At 42.1% G+C, this 17,743-nt stretch overlaps 1 protein-coding gene across 4 annotated transcripts; it reads right to left on the minus strand.

Moving 5' to 3' along the window:
* Window positions 1-1,419: 1,419 nt before the first annotated feature.
* On the minus strand, window positions 1,420-17,743 carry adam19b (ADAM metallopeptidase domain 19b). Of its 4 annotated transcripts, XM_068325895.1 has the most exons (23): window positions 17,518-17,743; window positions 17,128-17,240; window positions 16,943-17,013; window positions 9,701-9,779; window positions 9,462-9,538; window positions 7,552-7,753; window positions 7,376-7,441; window positions 6,987-7,058; window positions 6,712-6,878; window positions 6,417-6,501; window positions 6,175-6,314; window positions 5,871-6,048; window positions 5,703-5,792; window positions 5,391-5,586; window positions 4,888-4,996; window positions 4,546-4,762; window positions 4,347-4,424; window positions 3,763-3,871; window positions 3,543-3,672; window positions 3,343-3,445; window positions 2,905-3,264; window positions 2,721-2,818; window positions 1,420-2,645 (listed from the first exon to the last, which is right to left on the minus strand). In XM_068325895.1, the coding sequence occupies exons 1-23, from the start codon at window positions 17,621-17,623 to the stop codon at window positions 2,639-2,641; spliced, it is 2,853 nt and encodes a 950-aa protein (XP_068181996.1). In that variant the 5' UTR covers window positions 17,624-17,743; the 3' UTR covers window positions 1,420-2,638. The 4 variants fall into 4 exon arrangements, with proteins under 4 accessions (XP_068181996.1, XP_068181999.1, XP_068181998.1 ...); XM_068325898.1 differs by lacking the exon at window positions 17,518-17,743 and having other exon boundaries at window positions 7,552-7,796; window positions 17,128-17,194; XM_068325897.1 differs by lacking the exons at window positions 16,943-17,013; window positions 17,128-17,240; window positions 17,518-17,743 and adding an exon at window positions 15,840-15,996.

Genomic DNA, 17,743 nt, shown 5'->3' on the forward strand with positions numbered 1-17,743 from the left:
CCACATAGTCGAGTGTGTGTGTGTGTGTGTGTGTGTGTGTGTGTGTGTGTGTGTGTGTGTGTGTGTGTGTGTGTGTGTGTGTGTGTGTGTGTGTGTGTGTGTGTGTGTGTGTGTGTGTGTGTGTGTGTGTGTGTGTGTGTCTTTGTGTGGTTGTTTTTGTGAGGGTGGGTTCATGGGGTCTGGCCTTGGTATTTAGCAGACTTTTGATTATAATAAATCAGATAGCTTTCATCTGGGTAAAGGATGTGGAGATCTAAAGGGCAGCCACCTTTCAGTGTCTCCAGCAGCGCTGAAAAGGGGGTGTCATTTAAACCTATACATACACGATCGATTTATAATCCTATGTGTGAAAAGTAAAGGGTTTCACATTCACTTGAAAGGTCTGCTCGTGTAATGACACAACACAACAAGTGTCCACCCAAGAGAATCAAGGAAGTGACGATGATGGATGATTATATTTTGACCACATCTTCGATAGATGAGAATGACTTGATGAAGAGTTCCCCCTCTTTCCAAAATGTTCCACAAATAGATAAAATTGTGTAAAAGCTGCCGTATAAATCAATAGTTTTGTATCAGCAGCTATTTATCATATGAATGGTATTAATTGTAGAGATGAACTTTCAAAATATATGATTATTATCTCATCTCTTTGAGCTCACTGTTTTGGTTATTACTAACTACTAGTGTGATTTAAACTACTACCATCTGGTCATTTGAGGACAAAACAAATATACAACTCAAAACAGGTCAAGACAAAAGTCATCCATATCTGCCAACACACGATGTTAGTTTGTAATGTACATAATTATGTAAAAAGAGATGTCTGCTCTGTGAATGAAGTGAAAGAAGGACATGTAAAATGAAGATCTAGGAGTGTAGCAGCAACTAATATGAAAACAGCTGTATTTGAGGAGAAAAAACACCAGTAAAAATAATTTTGTAGTGATCATTTTCTAATTCAATACGCTATTGCACTTATTAAAACTCTACACAACACTTTACTTTCCTATGTGTAACTTTTCTCAACTTTATTTTCCAAATTCTTTACAAAACTAGAGAAGATAAAACACTTCAGCCGGCAAAAAATATGACTCCGAATTAGCATTTAAGTTGATAATGTGAGCTGAATTCTACTTTAAATGTTACTTTTAATTTTTTCCATTTGTTTCATGAGAAAACAAACATTTATTATTGTTGGTCAGACCACTGATCGTCTAATAGGTGGATGTCTGCTCTCAGCAATTCCAAATATCTTTACAGAAATAAATAATGATAAAAATTGTGTGTTGACTTCTTTGCACCCGCTGGCAGCTGTATTGAAAAGCATCAACAAAACAGGTGCTGCTCATTCACAAGGCTACTGCTCTTTAGTTACACACCCATGTTCACAAATCACAGACATGACAAGTTCACAATTAATGTTTTTATTTTTCAGTGTGTGTTTTTGAATTCCAGCTGAGGAGAGTGTGACACAGGCGACAGCGTTTGCATAGGTCTGATTAGACAGTAAGTGGCAGGTGACAAGCCGTACGTCCACATTATAGAAAAAAAACAAAACAAAAGGTGATCCATAAAGCAGTCAAACGGACCTGGATTCTTAATAGTACCTTAAAGTAATGCCAACATAACTGCTGATACACAACCTGCAGTCACATAAGATGGTCTTCTTCTGTAGGAGAGTAGCTTTACAGCAGCTTGGTCATGGAGCCAGTCCCACTAACGCAAAATCAATCAGTTGTATGAGATGTTTACCTGATATATTTAAATCATTTTAGTCCTAATTTTAACTGATTGAAATTGTTTCCCATTACAAAGACAATTTCATCACATATTTATGACAGAAGAAATAAAAGTCACTGCGCATTGGAAAATTTAAGCCAGTATCAGTCTGGTCTAGCAGGTTTTAAAAATGTGACTTTTGCTAGTTTGTACTTCATAGAAAACTGAACCTATAATGACTCAGTCGCCTTTAAGACCTTCACAATTAAACTAGACTGCTCAATGTCCAATAGCAAAATAATATAAAAGCAATAAAAATAAAAAAAAATCCCAAAGACTTCCTGCTACATAGCAGACATTGTGTCCTCATAAACATGTACTTATAACATGCATGGAAGTCTTTCCCCTTCTGGTTGACACACATGAAGTTGGCATCTCTTCTTAATATGGCATATCCCTTTACAGTTAGTGCTCATTATGAGGCACAGTGTTTAATACATTGACTACATTGTAAACATTAATTTTCCTTTCTGAATAAATATTCTGGGAACAGTGTTTCATCACCGCTGCACACACATAACAGGTTCACATTTCCATGAACTTTTGGGACAATAGTAACAAAATCGTTGTTAAATTCACAGCTTTGGCTGTTTCAAGTTGTGACAACAGACACGTAAGGCTAATTTACAAAACAGATGAAGTCTAAATCTTAAAGACTTAAGACTTGAAATATATTTTACATTTTGATATGTACTGTAAATGTAATTCTATCATTTTCTCTTGATACACATCAGCATAAATCAATTGTGTAAAGGCGTCGTGTTCACAGCACCACATTTTCTTCAGGCATTAAAATTTGAACAAAGTCAGAGGCAGTACTGGATTTAGGTGGTGGACCCGATGTCTCCCTGAGCTCTTAGGTTCTAAAGAAAGACAAATAATGACACATTAAGCAATGTTTATTTGGTTTATTTGCGTAATAGCAACCACAAATTTACCTAATTGGCTTTTTCTGTCCAGCAGATGGCGCCAAAGCAGCTTTTCCACTTTGCAGGGCTTTAGTCGTGATTTGCAGGTCTTTTATGTTTTGTTGTTCCTTCGAAGTAAATGAAAAGTCAGACATTTCACATTCGTTCATCTGAGCAAGAATAGAGTTTACGTTAAAACATACTACAGAATTACCAATAAAGGTCGATTGACCGGACAGGGAGGTGGGGGTCTAGTTGGAGGGTCTGGGCGGGCTTTGGGTATAAGAGAACTCTGTGAGCTGGTTTTGGTGTCCAGCGCATGTAATGATGGAGATCCTGAGGGTGGTGAAGGAGCCTGGTTTGGTCCCTGCTTAGGTTTTAAAGGAGGTGGAGTGTAGGCCTGAGAAGAGTACTGTCTCTGAGGAGAAACCACCGGCTGCATCTGGGTCTGAGCCATTTGCGCTCTCTGCTCTGCAGGATATGCAGGCACAGGAGGAGGTTTCACCGCTGGACGCACAATAGCAGGTCTGGACCGACTTGAGCAAGATGGGCTTGGATGAGGAGAGGATTTACCCTGTTGAAGAATACGACCATTACAAAGTTCAGCTGGTTGCTGGAGAGTTAAAATAACAATAGAGGAAAGTGTTTCTACCAGTTGGTCTGAGTTCTGTTTCATAAACAGGAATGCTGGGTTGGTGTGACCGTTTGTCTGACTGTCAGGATACAGAGGTTTGACCTCCACAGGGACTGAACAACTGAGGGTTAAAGCATAGATACAGACGAGCAAAACCATCATTCATTCTGTGAAATTAAATGTGGATCTTTGGTATTTAACACTAGAGGATTACACACGTTGGCACTGGAGACAGAGCAGGGGTTTTCATTGGGCGGAGTTTATGTCTGGAGCAGCACCATAATCCAACCACAGTCAAAACCGCAGAGAGGAACAGAGGAAGGGCCAGCAGGAGTGGAAGAAGATTCCCTGATGGACCATAAAATAAAGAAGAATCAGAAAACTGAACCATTTTAAACAAGTTTAACTGTCGATAAATGTGAAACATTGTTTTCTCACTGTGGCTTATGATGGGTCCGCTGTCGACGCTGCCTCCAAACCCCCTCTGGTTACACAAAGGAGGAGCCCAGCCTGCATCGCAATGGCAGTTATGATTGTTGTTGCATAGCTGGTGAAAAAACACAACGCATTAAAATGTAAAAGGTTAACACTCAGGACAAAGACGTGCAAATGCAGGAGTAAATTCTACTTTGCATGTAAAAAACCCCACGTACATTTACTCTAGTTTTTCATGGTACTTTTATGTACTTAAGTATTTTCATCTAAATACTTCCTATTTTTACTTCACTGTATTTTAGAGAAAAATATTTACTGCACTACTTTTATCTGGTGATATAATTATTTTGCACATAATGAATTAACAATGATAAGGATCACGCTGTTGTGTAACATTTCAGTATTTCTACTTACTCTACGTACTCAGTTCCAGATTGTTTTCTTGTAATGCAGTAATTCTACATTGTTGTACTGTTATTTTATGTGTTAAAATACTAAATACTTCTCTAAGCTTTTCTATGGGTTGTATTTTGTGTGATTGTGAGCTTGCAGACTGATTCCTTTTCCTCGCACACGGCGACACTCACCCCATGTCCATGGCACCTGGCATTGCATTCATCAGCTCTGAGGAAAGAGGCATTGCGGCATTCTCCATTGAAGCATATCTGACAAGACATGGTGGGATTAGGGGATTGAGCAGGAAGAATTTTACTTACTCTACTTGTTGCCTTTCCGTTAAAATAATTAACCCCTTATTGCACATCAACACCTATGTGTGAGCCTCACCGAGTCAACACCACATTTGGTGCCCGTCATGACCAGACCTGGATCCAGAGTGTCACCCTGTGCCTCTTCTTCGTCCTGCCCAGCCTTGTATACATGTGTTCCCATACATTGGATCTTCCTGTTGCCCACGCTGACAGTGGTCTCTATGCGGACAGCGTTGCTCTCAATTGGCTTGGATGCGGAAGTTATACACTGGATTTTCCCACACTGAGCATCGCTGGAAGAAAAAAATCAAATGTTTGTTGACTGAATAAAAATAGACCACAAAACTTTTTAACCTGAGGAAATGCAGGTATGGGTTTTAAACCTAGAGGTGAATGAGTCTGAATGACTGATCCTCACCTGTCCTTACAGCTTCGATACTTCCCAAACACATCTTTGCCGCAGTTCCCATACATGTCTCCTGCCTCGTTGACCTTCTTAAAACACAGATCGGGTGCAGGACGGCCATCTGTAGTTGGAATATTAGAAATGTAAACAAATGCATCAATATAGCTGCACATACACACCCCACAATGCACGAATGCACAGTGTGTAACGTGACCACCCGGTGGAGACCAGATGGTGTCCCTTACTGTTGTTCGAGGCTCCTGTGGTACTACAAAGGCTCTCCAGGGGAGGATCTAACACAACGTGAGCATGGACACCGTCCAACTACATGTCATGTGACTCACTAAAGCTCATCTCTAACTCTATCCAGCCGGTTTGCTTCAACAGGCACAAAATGTTTAAACGCTTGGAAGATAGAAAGTCTATATGCATATAAAAAATAAGCTACCATGGGAGAAAAATACAGGAAACAACCCTTTTTAATAAACTTTTTAATGAGCATTCCATTTACCCACCTCTTCCCCAGAGGGACTGACATTGCTGCTCCAGGGTCAGACACATGCCGGTGTAACAGTAGGCCTGTCCACCGGCACACGACGTCCCATCCACCAGATAGAAATTAGCAGGACAAGACTCTGTTTTCCCATCGCAGTACTCCGGCAGGTCACAAGACCCAGAGGCAGCGCGACACAGCACACCTGGGCTCTTCAGCTGGATGGAGAAAGGAGAAAGAGGAGGAAAGAGAAGGACAAGAGTGACATCTTTGGATATGACATCAATGAAGGGAGAGAGGACGTTGGTGTCTGTCTTGGTGTGCGTGTCAGTGCCTTGCAGTTTTGACAGCAGACGCCGTGTGCACACTCAGCTCCGGCTTTCAGAGTGCAGTTGTTAGCATTGCAGCAGGGACTGGTACACTCCTACACAAACACACAATGAAGGGCCTCAAAATCCTACAGAGAAAATACAGATGTACAACAGATAAAACACACACAGACCTCTTCCTCTCCACAGTCACACTCTTCTCCATCTTCAAGGTAACCGTTGCCACAGCGCTGCCCTCCGTACATGGCTCTGGTGTTCGGCAGATTGAAGAGACACTTCCCACCTCCGGAGTTCAGGTAGCTCTTCAGCTCTTTCAGGTTACAGTCATTAAACACACGTGGAAATGGATGCCTGCACCAAGGTGAGAAAGACGAGTCACGAACACAGCATGGATGTATGGCAGATCCTCTCTGACAGTTCAATAATGGTAATTTATTCATGGGTCACGAGTTCATCATTCCTCATTGTGTATCGTACCCAGTAGCGGCAGCCATGATGCAACCTCCATCTTCAGCTCTGGCCTGGCAGCAGCCGGTGCTGTCGTGGCTCATGCCAAAGTTGTGGCCCATTTCATGCGCCATGGTGGCAGCCACACCCACAGCTGACTCTGAGTGGTCCTATCCAAAAGAGGAATCAAACAGAACTTAAAGACTTAACATGTTGCACACAAAACTAATACGATGATAGCTTGTCTTTTGTGTTCGTTAGGACTCTCGTACCGTGTTCACGCCACCAGACTGGTAGTCTGAGCACATGGCTTTGAGAGGTGCCAGCCCAATGGTGGTACCCTGGAATGCCCGACCCCTGGAGACACAAAACGCCACCGGACATTAGTTTTATCTGGACAAGTGCACGCTGGAACGCAACCAGTGATCGTCACTGTCTCTAACAATAGAGATAAAATCAATTGAGATAACTGTGCATGGGATGGGAGCTCTAGAGGCGACACAGAGACAGATGGAGAGGCTAAAGGAGAGAAAATGCAGAGGCTGGTGAGAGACGTGAGAGACTGACGTGATGAGCTGAGAGTTGTCGTTGGGGAGCGAGCGGAGCTGTTTGCGTCTCCAGGATAGGAATGCTGCCAGAGTGCTGTGAGGGTTGTCTGAGACGGCGATCATGTCCCGGCTGGTCCACACCTCCAAGCCTATTAATGCCACGCGGATGTTCAGATTCTTGTAATACTAAAGGCATGGAGAGAGAAAAAAAAAATTCAGACACGACTACATAGGCACCTGTGTCATAAAGCTGAGTGTCTGTTTGTGGTTTTCATGAGTCATAGCAGATGGTACCTTGTCAACCAAATTGGCCGCTTCAAGTAATTTCAGTTTGGTCTTTTCAAGACTACTCCCATGCTTCTCAAACTGTCAATGACATAAACCACATTTTTATACAGGAAGGCACACCCAGTTTGTATCTACATAAACCTCAAAAGCAGACATCAAATAACAAAACAGGCTCTGAATCTGATCTTAACCAGAGAGATTTGTACAGTCTGTTCAGGTTGTTAGATTTATTTAGGTACATTTAAATAGTCTAACCTAGGAATATGCTATTTATAATGCATATAAATGTAGTTCATTACATCATCCATTCCTTAGCTTAATAGACAGACATTCATTCAAGATGTTCAGACTAGTTTAATGACCCAATATGACTTCATCCACATCCGTATCCTCACCTCAGCCTTGTCTGCAGCTATCAGCAGCTCCACGTACTTCATATTCTGGCTCAGGTCCCGTTTGTCCTGATGGACACACAATCGTTTACTACAGAATATGTGATTACATTATACATTACTGTGCTTTGCATGAAATGCGCAAAAGCGATCATCATCATCCATCTTCTATGACCCACCCTCCCTCTTTGTGGGGACATCATTCCATGGATGAAGTCAGGAAGCCTCTCCCCGTGCTCCTTGGTGCCATGGTAATGCAGGCAACTTCCAGCAGGTAGATGGAGACTCTCAGCCCTGAACACGGCATGCTGCTGTGAATCCGTGGAGGCAGGAAGAGGCTCTATCAGGTAGCTGACGCTTGTGTTCAGGGAAATCAGTCCTCTGGGGGAACAAGACAGTACGAATGGTTCCACTGAAGAATCGTCTGAGAAAATCAGTATTGCTCAGTGATATTCTCTATAAATTGTGGAAATTAATGCTTTAATACAAAATAGTAAACCCCCTGAACCTTAAAAAAATGAAATATTAAGTGATTTCTTGTGGTGGTGAATGGGAAAAAGCACATGTTGTTGCATTAGAAACAGATTATTTTCATTTGGCTGTGTTGTATTACGGATGGGTGGAGCAGAGAAACATGTCTCAGGTGATTTACTGCTGTTTAGACATGAAGATCAGCTGTAACAGGCGGTAGGCAGTCCTCTGACATCCTGACAAATTCACTCGTGAATGCAGATGTCTACACACAAATACACAATTATGCACAGAGCAGCGGATCAGGGCAGCTGTAAAAAACATCTGGGGAGGTCAGACGCTCACATGTTAATATCTCACGATGCTCCAATGAAATGGCATTAGCAGGACGATGCATTCTTTCACCAGTCCTCCAGATGCATTAAAGTCACAAAAACATCCATATAGATATATTATCTGGCAGCACTCGCATGTTTTCCTCTGTCACCGGTCTCTCCCCTCTGAATGTCTCAAGAAGGAGGACTCAGCTGCTCTGGATGAACACCAGGAGAAAACTCCAACCTCAGCTGCACTCGGTGAACCATTGAGCCAATGACCGACTAACCTACTGGACTGTGGAAGAATCTACACAAGTGTTTCCTGTCAGATTCTCTCCTCTGTCTTGGTTTGTAAACTGAATGCTTGGTTCATTCTTATTTTCATTCACATCGTCAGGATTCTGGCTGTGAGCCCATAACTTCTTTCACCGCAGTCACTCCATTGTTAGAACAACAAATAGAATTCTAGCTTTAAAAAATAATATTCTGACCATTGCAGAAAACATCTGCTCTCTGTTTATGTTAATAGTCTGTCTTAATCCCACCAGGCTGACGAATGTATTAATGTTGATATGAAAACCAGTGAGAACGCTCATAAGTAACAGGATTTTCTTCAGCTTTATAAGTTTACAACCAGGTTTCAGGTTTTTTTTAAATGTATGTATGAATAATGATGTAGAATAGTGATATTACCGGCTAAAAACTCTGGAGAAACAGTATGGATTTTTTTTGCAGCTCAAAACCCCAGGAAAAATGTGCTTATGTTCACTGGACATGTTGATTAAGTGGCGTTCGGGTGTCATCTTACATACATTAATAGATTTTGTGGCCTTGAATGTTTGCGTAACAGATGGAGCACAAAAAAACAAGGATGTTAAATTAGTGTTAAATGATCAGCTAATGATCATGTGTTACTTTTTGCCATCAATGATTCTTGAGTAACTTTCTTAAACACAGATTGGAAACATCATCCATTCTGCACATTTCAGTGATGTGCTTCAAATACACATCTTTAACAGAACTGATTACAAATACCATCCCTACAAAATATAAATCAAAAACTTCTCTCCTCTGAGGATTAGGAAATATTTTCTTTTCCAATTCTTTAATCTTCTGCAGAAGAAAGTGGAACAAAGTCCTCTCCCTGTTCTTTACTGAGAGGTTTGTCTTTCTAAATATATTTTTAATTTCTAAGATGTAGTATTACTGGAGACTAATTCAGATAAATATCCTTTGCCACTGGGAAAAGCTCTGAATATTATACGGCATTATGAATAAGCCTGCAGTGGAGTTCCACATACCTGAGTCCTGAGCATGTGCTAACAACAACACTTGAACCTTCCATTCCCAAAACCTCTCCGTGGTAGAAACAGTGTCCCTGGAAGGCAAAAGCAATCAACTCAACACACACATCTCCACACAGACAGGAGAGACTCATTCAACAAGAGAATCATCTTAAGTAAGCAAAAAGGCTGCATTTAATGCTTGACGGCCTTGATTTTTTACTTCTCTGTGACAATTCACTAAACGTCAGACTTACAGTGCTGGCAGGAGAGGATGACTTGCGGGTTCCATCAGGAGTGTACCATATTTCCTGATATCCGGGGGCCAACAGCTGCCTGGTGGCAGGAGAATATGTTTCGTATTAAACATTTAATAGTTTGAAACAGAAACAACATGGTGGAACAGAAGTGAGAATAAAGAGTAAAATCTGCAGGAAACAGTGGAGATTGAGGATTCACTCCAGCAGCTCACAGGTCATAAAACATTCAGTCTGACAGGGACAATCTGCAAAGGACTGCTCTAAAGATTTAGACTAAGATTCTCCCACAGATAAGAAATACAAAGAGGAATGTGGAGCAGTGTTGGGACTCCAGTGCAATCCATATGTATGCTTCCAGCATGACCCTGTTTTTTATGTAAAGTAGGAGATAGTAACTAATTGTGTTTGTGGTGCAGGCCACTTTTGTTTGGCAGGTCTATTATTCACCAATGTCCTCCTATTCTTTCTCTGAAATATGGAATCACTCCATTAGTACACGATTCAGATTGGAGCAGACAGGAAGTAAATCTGGGAAACATGGACGCATCAAGAGGAACATAAGTTCATTGTGGTAAAACATAACATTCCTTTTACTTATCAGTAAAAGAGACAAACAGAAGCAGGAGAGAGAGAGAGAGTCTGTGGCTGCTCCTGTCTAAATATTGGCTGATTATTTACATCTCATAGATACTCATTTTCCGTCTTTCTTTCACCATCTCCATCCATTCTTCCTGTTTTCATTCATAAACTCTCCCAACAGCTGGTTTTGTTTTGCTCTGAGTCTCTAAATCTCCTCTCATCCCTCCCCTGACTGTCAGGTCGGTGAAACAGGCGGTAACAGCAGTGAAATCAGGCTGTGGAGAAACGAAGCCTGTCTGCTGATGGTTGAAGACTAGACTTGGCTCAAGCCTCAAATAAAGATGAGACAGACCAAAGATGTTCCACAGGAGTTTAACTTTTATCATGTGTCTTCATTTCCATAGCCCGCTTTCGCCTTTTACCTCGAGGCAAAAAGATATGACAGCGAAGAAATCTGGATTAGCTAGCATTCTTCTTTCTTTGTTGAACGGCATCAGCATAAATCAGGCACCATAGTTCAATCAGTGCTGAGAGTTTTATAAAATGATTAATATAAAGTCATATAAAGTATTTGTCAACTGAATATGAAGCCACATCCAGGGTACAGAGATCTTTGCTGAGCATAAAGACTGGAGACAGAGTCCGCCCGCTTCTAGTCATGTGGTTCTCATGCAAAACCGAGGCCTAAATGACTGTGGGACAAAATACGGAGTGATCGAGTCAGTAAAGATAAATGAACATGACTGATAATCTGACCTGTATTCCACTGAAATCCGATTTGTATCCTGTTTTTAAATTAGCCACTTCCTCTAACACTAATCTTGAGGGATCCTGAAGGGATTAATGTCATACAATGCTCCAGTCTAATGTGAGGTAACCCCACCAGCACCTCCAGAGCCCACTGATATAATTACTGATTATATTTGTTTCTGAAAAACAAGAGAAAGTACAAACAAAGCAGTCAGAGGCTGCAACATCCCACGACACCCCTGAATTCAAAATTTTACCCTGACCTGCTGCTTCCTTGACCTCTGATTATTTTCAAAGTTTATATCGTCTGTCTCCAGAATTTTGCACTCTAAAAGGTAAAAAAGTGGTTGTGTCAAGTCAGGATTGTGATCTAATTTTCATCCCCTTGCCTCTCTGAATAGAACGCCTTTTGTTTCGTCTTTCTATCTTATCCGGTTCCTGAGAAATGTGCAAAAAAATGTACAAAAGTTTTGTTTCATCTTTCTATCTGCAACGGTTGTGAAGATATTTGGTGTACGGACGGACAAACACGCAAACACTGACAAATACATCACTGCTTCACGGGATGTAATCAAACCAATAAGAAGTTTTTTTTATAGATATTACAGCATTATGTAGCCTACTAAACAAATGAGATGAGATGTGTAAATTAATGAGCCTCTAGAAATTAATTTAAGCTGCCCAACTGTGACTTTTACCCTCATGTTCAGCGCTCAAATGGAAAAAAAAGTGGTATCATTCTTCTCATCTAAAAAAAAAAAAAAAAAAAAAAGCTGATGACTACACTTTACAAAATTCCGTACTATTCCTTCAAAGGGCAATAAAGACGAACGATGGAAAGACGGGGATTTTTCTTTTCTTGGTCGTCAGATGCCCTGAAGGAGACGAGCCGCTTGAAACAATGACAGCCTGTTAAAGCAATCAGCCACAGATCAAGAAGAAAAACGGCTTCATCTTTTAGCAGATTAGCACACACACGCACACGCACACACACACACACACACACGCACACACACACACACACACACACACACACACAATGAGTTGTAATGTATCCGGGTGATGTCAACCCCCTCTGTGCTTAGACGTGAACTTTTAACCTAATGTGTATGGTCTCCCTTCACTTCTTCTAATTTAAGTTTCTAAATATCCCATCATGCTCTAGTCATCAGCAGACTGTCTGATGATAGACTGAGTTTTACGTGCTGCAGTCGCACAGTTTGTGTAACAGAATCGCTTCTTCCTCAAGGAGACACATAAGTCTCTCTGCGCCCGGCTCCATTCTGGTCTTGTGTCAGTCAGCTGGGTCTCTACCAGCGGTGATGGTCATTCTGTTACCATGTGACACGTAGACACAACATGCCACCAAGAAATCCATTATCACTACTGAAAGAACAATACCGGCTAAGACTGAGTACTTCCTGACAGAGATAAGAATTCACACCTACTGGAATAGAAGCATCAAAAGTTGACCCGTCATCCATTTAAAATAGCATCTATGATCTTATATTTCATGACGATGCACTTGTTCAAATTGATCATCAATGAAACTGTGAAGAACTGAATGAAAGAGCGAGCGATGCATCTGTCTTCCAGTAAGACACGGACCAAACATGAACCAAATAACAATAAATAAGTCTGTGGTTAAACGCTTCAGTTTCACTTTACCTCATCCGCAAGAAACAGTTCAGGTAAACGGATCACTGCTTCTGAAAAGCTAAGCAAAAGGCGTTTACCATTATAGGCAAAAAGAAGAATCCATTACGTCAATTAAATGAAGTTTTCATAATCAAATAAAAGCCTTTGACCACTGGATATTTTTTCATATTGCCCAAACCACCATCTCCCATGGAATATCCCAAACATTTCAAACGTCACAGCCCAAAGCCCCCGGCCTGATGCCGTCAGCGCCCCACAGAGTTTGGATGCGGTCCAGAGTCCAGACAGATGCTGTGATTGAGCAGCGATGGCTGATTCAGGACCGTCTGGCGGGGGGAGGCTGAGACAAAAGGTTTGGTTGAGTCTTGTGAAGGGAGGGAAGGGGGAGGGGAGGGGAGGGGGGCGGAGGAGTGATGCTAATGTATTCTGGAGATAGCAGAGGAGAAGGGAGGAGAGGGGATGTGGGGTAATGCATTGGGGTCAGTGGGTCGCATTCTCTCATAGTATCAGATGACATCACTGCATGGGGGGTTCGGGGAGGGAGGAGGACTATGCACCGCTCAGTAATGGATGATGAAGAGGCTTTTATTGCACAGGGAGATCAATGTTCTGTTGTATGAAGTCCTGAGAGTGTTTCCCGGGCAAACCGACCGACAGACAGTCCTCGATTGAGACAGCGGCGCAACGCGTAAGACTAAACATAGGAACAAGAGTGAGCGAGTGCATCCCTGCCCTAGACCTGTGATCCATCAGCTCTGTTTGTTTCTGTTTGTGTTCTTTTCAGCTGCTGTGTGTGTTTGTGTGTGTGTGTGTGTTGCTTGTCCGTGTGTGTGGTCACACTCGCCCAAAAACCCTGACCGCAGGGAGCGCGTGGGAGACGTGTATTTGCACTGAAGCCCTGGGGAATATCAGATAAAGCCAGACAAGGAAAGAAATGAAAAAGAATGGGTTGTTCGTTTTTTTAAAGCGGACAGCGGAAGACACATGAGGTGAGGAGAAGGAGAACAGAGGAGTAACAATGACGTCCACGTCTCCCGAGGGAGTGCTTAATTCAGGTTCACGCTCTTCAGGGTGTGCAGGGAGGGCATATAAGAGAAAACAGAGAAAGTCACATAGAGGATGAAGCCAGAATATCCACATGGCTTCATATCTGGACCAGAAACACATTACTCACACCCAAACTGACCCCGACTGTCGCCACTTTCCTCTTTCCATGCCTGCTCTCACCTCACCCCTTCTCCTCCGGCCCATCATTCACTTTCTTACTCTGTTTCCTCCAGAACTGACTCTGTTTTTACATCCGTTTTCCTGCACTCTGAGTCAGCACACTATCCTCTGCTGGCTGTTAAACAAATCAGCCCTCCAGGGTTACAACGCAACCTTCATTAAGATAAAAGCACAGCACTCACACCGATTGCATGTACTGACCGGAGAATGATCCGTGCACAACCACACCCACACACACACACGCGTGAGTGCACGCAGGCATCCATGCACGCGCACACATACATAGACAAGCAAAACTGTGGAGGACATAAATAGACTGATTCTGTACTCAAGCCATCAGGAGTACTGATACCCCAAAAAGTTCGCAGCTAAGCATTTGCAGAGAGAGCAGAGAGGTGAGGAGGATGGAATTCAAAAAGGGTAGAGCAGAAAAATGAGATGCAGGAGGACAAGATCAAGACCATCTCACAGCTAATTTGACTTCTGCCCTTTCTGCTGTTTATCAAAGGAGCCGTTTGGAACAAAAGGGAGTAGCCAGGACACAGAGGTAGACACTGCCAACATTTTCTCTGGCTTTTCTCTAAAGTAAGATGGTGATCTTCGCTGACGCAGACTATGGGCTTCTCCTGCCCCCAGTCTCACAAAGCCAGGTCTGTCTGCACATTAGCAACACAGGGAAATCCTGAATGAAATGGCAGGAACCAGTGGTCTATGCAGCGTGTGTGACAGCCATCAAGCTCTGCAGTAAAACCAATTTTGTGCAGGACTGTTTAAAGTTATTGTTGTGTGATTCAGTATTTAATGGTTTGTTTGTGGCAGCCTTGAATAGCATCAACTAATTTATCATCATTAAAATGAACAATTACATATAAGTACATTAAAAAGAGTAGTCTCCCTTACATCGCCCAAACTGGACATGATAAATTATGGTGTGTGTGGAGTACTGGATATTATTGATTAACATTATTGCCACTGTTAAGTGAATAAACCATGCACATGTGCTAGATTTGTGCAGAGAGAAAATATCTAGCCAGTGTTTTTAAAAAATTATCCTCCCGTTACAAAGAGAGACAAAAACGGATTAAAAAAAATTCAAACAAAAAGAGTCTTTACACTCTTTTTTCCCTAATCAATAAAGCTCTTCGATGCAGTGCATTAAATGATCAATACTAAGGATGTGGGATGTGCTTTAACTATCTGCGCAGGGTGGATCTCCTCTTGCAACATCTTTTTAAATGTAATTTATTTATTGGATAATTAAAATTAAAATATGCAATATGCAATAGGTCCAGATTCTACATTAGTTTTCAAATGTTTGCAGATCTCCCACTTTTCACATCACCAGGCTAATATTACTCTGCAAAGGCTGCAGAAGCAATCGGTGAATCACCGTTCAAGATCAGTGAAGAAATGTTAAAAGACATCCTGTTCCAGAAGGGAGATGAGAAGTTGCATTTGAAATATTTCAAAATCTATTTCTTTTCCTTGAGTAAAACGAATTACAAATTTCTACGGAAGTGTGTTTCCTCTTTTATGATCTGTGAGAATTAAAATCAGTTACTCTCTCTGGTTCATATTGAGGGACAAAAAACCCCCCAAAGAATATTAAAATGTGGTTGTGTCTGTCCTTCTCTTCATCACACAGTCCCACAGTGTGTGTGTGATGAAGATTCCTTTGCCCAGGAGGAAATCTGACTGTGTGACCACCTGCTGAGGAGGGCGAGCGAGGGGGCAAATCCCCGAGGGGACACTCAGCCAGACACAGTGGATTCCTGGTGTCTTAATGTGTGTGTCTGTGTGTCTGTGTGCGTACATGTGTGTGTGTGCGCGCCTGCATGTGTGTGTGTGTGTGTGTGTGTGTGTGTGTGTGTGTGTGTGTGTGTGTGTGTGTGTGTGTGTGTGAAGGACAGAGAGAGCCTACTTTTGAAACAGCTTCTCATTCCACTGGTGTTCTTGCATCCTGGCTCAGATCCAAAAGTGATAAACCCCACTCTGTTGTCACCACTGGCATCTCCCCAGCTTCAGTCGTCTTCGCGGTCCCACCCAGCCACCACTCTGTCCATTAGACCAGTCAGATAGTCCACTTTCTATCACCAACCCATTGTTCATGATGGGAACCACTCTGTCAGATTACAGGATGTTAGGTGCTGAGGAACAGACTTACTTCCTGTTTGCCCAAGGCACACAGATCAGATGTCAACCTTCTGTCATCCAGAACCATCACCCGTCTTTCCTCCCTTCATAGCCCTCTCTGCACCCACAAGAGCGCTGACCTAATACATGTATGGCAGCCAACATATGGTCAAGAGGCCAGTAACGTGTGTGCAGTGCAGAAATATATTCTGATTTGTTCCAATCACATTTGACTCATTTGTTTCTATCAAGCATCACTGCTCCAGAAGGTTGAAAAACATTTGAACTTTTCTATTGTAAGACACACTGCAGAGCGTGGTACCCCACAAAGGCAAAGCGCAGAAATTGGAATTTCTTACCAAAGTCACTTTTTTGCCCCAATTAAAACAGTTACTTCCATTCAATCCAGTACAATGTTGTTCTACTGTCACATTTTATAGGTATATTAGGGGTTTTATTTATTTATAAACAGCTTTACATGTTTAAAAAAAAACACAGAAAAACTTTTGCCCACTTTGTATTATATTTTACTTCCACAAGCCTACGGAACGGATTTCTATTAAACTTCGTGGAAGGATGAAAAGAGGGCCAGAACAGAACTCATTATTTTTTGATGTACAGATAAAGGAATGAGAAGTCTGTTTTCTTTATTTTTTTTTAATATCTCTGAGAATAATGCATTCATCTAAATAATAAAAAAAGCAGAGGGTTAAATCAGGATACACCAGATTTCATTATGTTACCCTGGAGGTAGTTTTCTGTTCCCAGCTGCTGTGCAGCAGGCCTGTGAGTTTGATTAATAAGGTTTGATTGAATTCAACAGGACGGTTTGATCTTGGTGGAGCTACACACTCTACTGAATGTCATTCTTGTTCTACTTATGTTACTCACTTGTTTTTTTCTAGGTGTAGTCTGAGCTCCTGGCCGTCAGCTGAGATCACAACCAATGCCTCTGTGGGATGCTGGAAGGATGGAAGATGTTCAGTAAAAATAAATAACTGTGTGTCAGTATGTTGTTTTTATTCATTTATTATTTTGTTAGTCAAATGGACAGAGAATGAGGCAGACTGAGTCACCTCTATGTTGGCAGACCTCCTGTGTCTGTGGGGATGCAGCCATGTGGGGTAAGTAATTTCATAATGCTTTACGTGCTCCAGGATGCCCTTTAGTTCACCATGCTGATTTTCTCCTGCAATGACATGCAAAAATAAAATAATTACACACATGTTGCTTTCATATACCTGGATTTTAGGAGCAAACTGTGGAAATAAAACATACATAAAAAAAACCCAAACAAGACAACTGTGTCTGCAGCAAATGCACTTAAGAAATTAAAACTGCATGTCAATCCATCTATATTTTATTGGTTGCCACCCTTTCTTCACAATGAAAAGTGAAATATATCTAAAATAAAAAAATGCAACGATCCTATGTCAGTTTTGTGTTCGTGAAACAAGCAGACTCACCGCCGAAAACGCCTCCCTGCGTCCCGGCCGCCTCGCCACAGCGGAGGAACACTAGGATCCACAGACACACGGCGTCCAGAGGAGGGGGACGCGCTCCCGGTCGCATCGTGACGGCGGACGGCTGGGGATGGATGGGTTGAACTGAGACATAAATGTGGAGAGAACGACGCCCGGCCGTCGGACGTGAGACGGAGGAAGGACCGCCGCTGCTGATGGAGCTCGTCTG

The sequence above is a fragment of the Antennarius striatus genome, chromosome 10 (genome assembly GCF_040054535.1).
Source record: "Antennarius striatus isolate MH-2024 chromosome 10, ASM4005453v1, whole genome shotgun sequence".
Classification (NCBI taxonomy): domain Eukaryota; kingdom Metazoa; phylum Chordata; class Actinopteri; order Lophiiformes; family Antennariidae; genus Antennarius; species Antennarius striatus.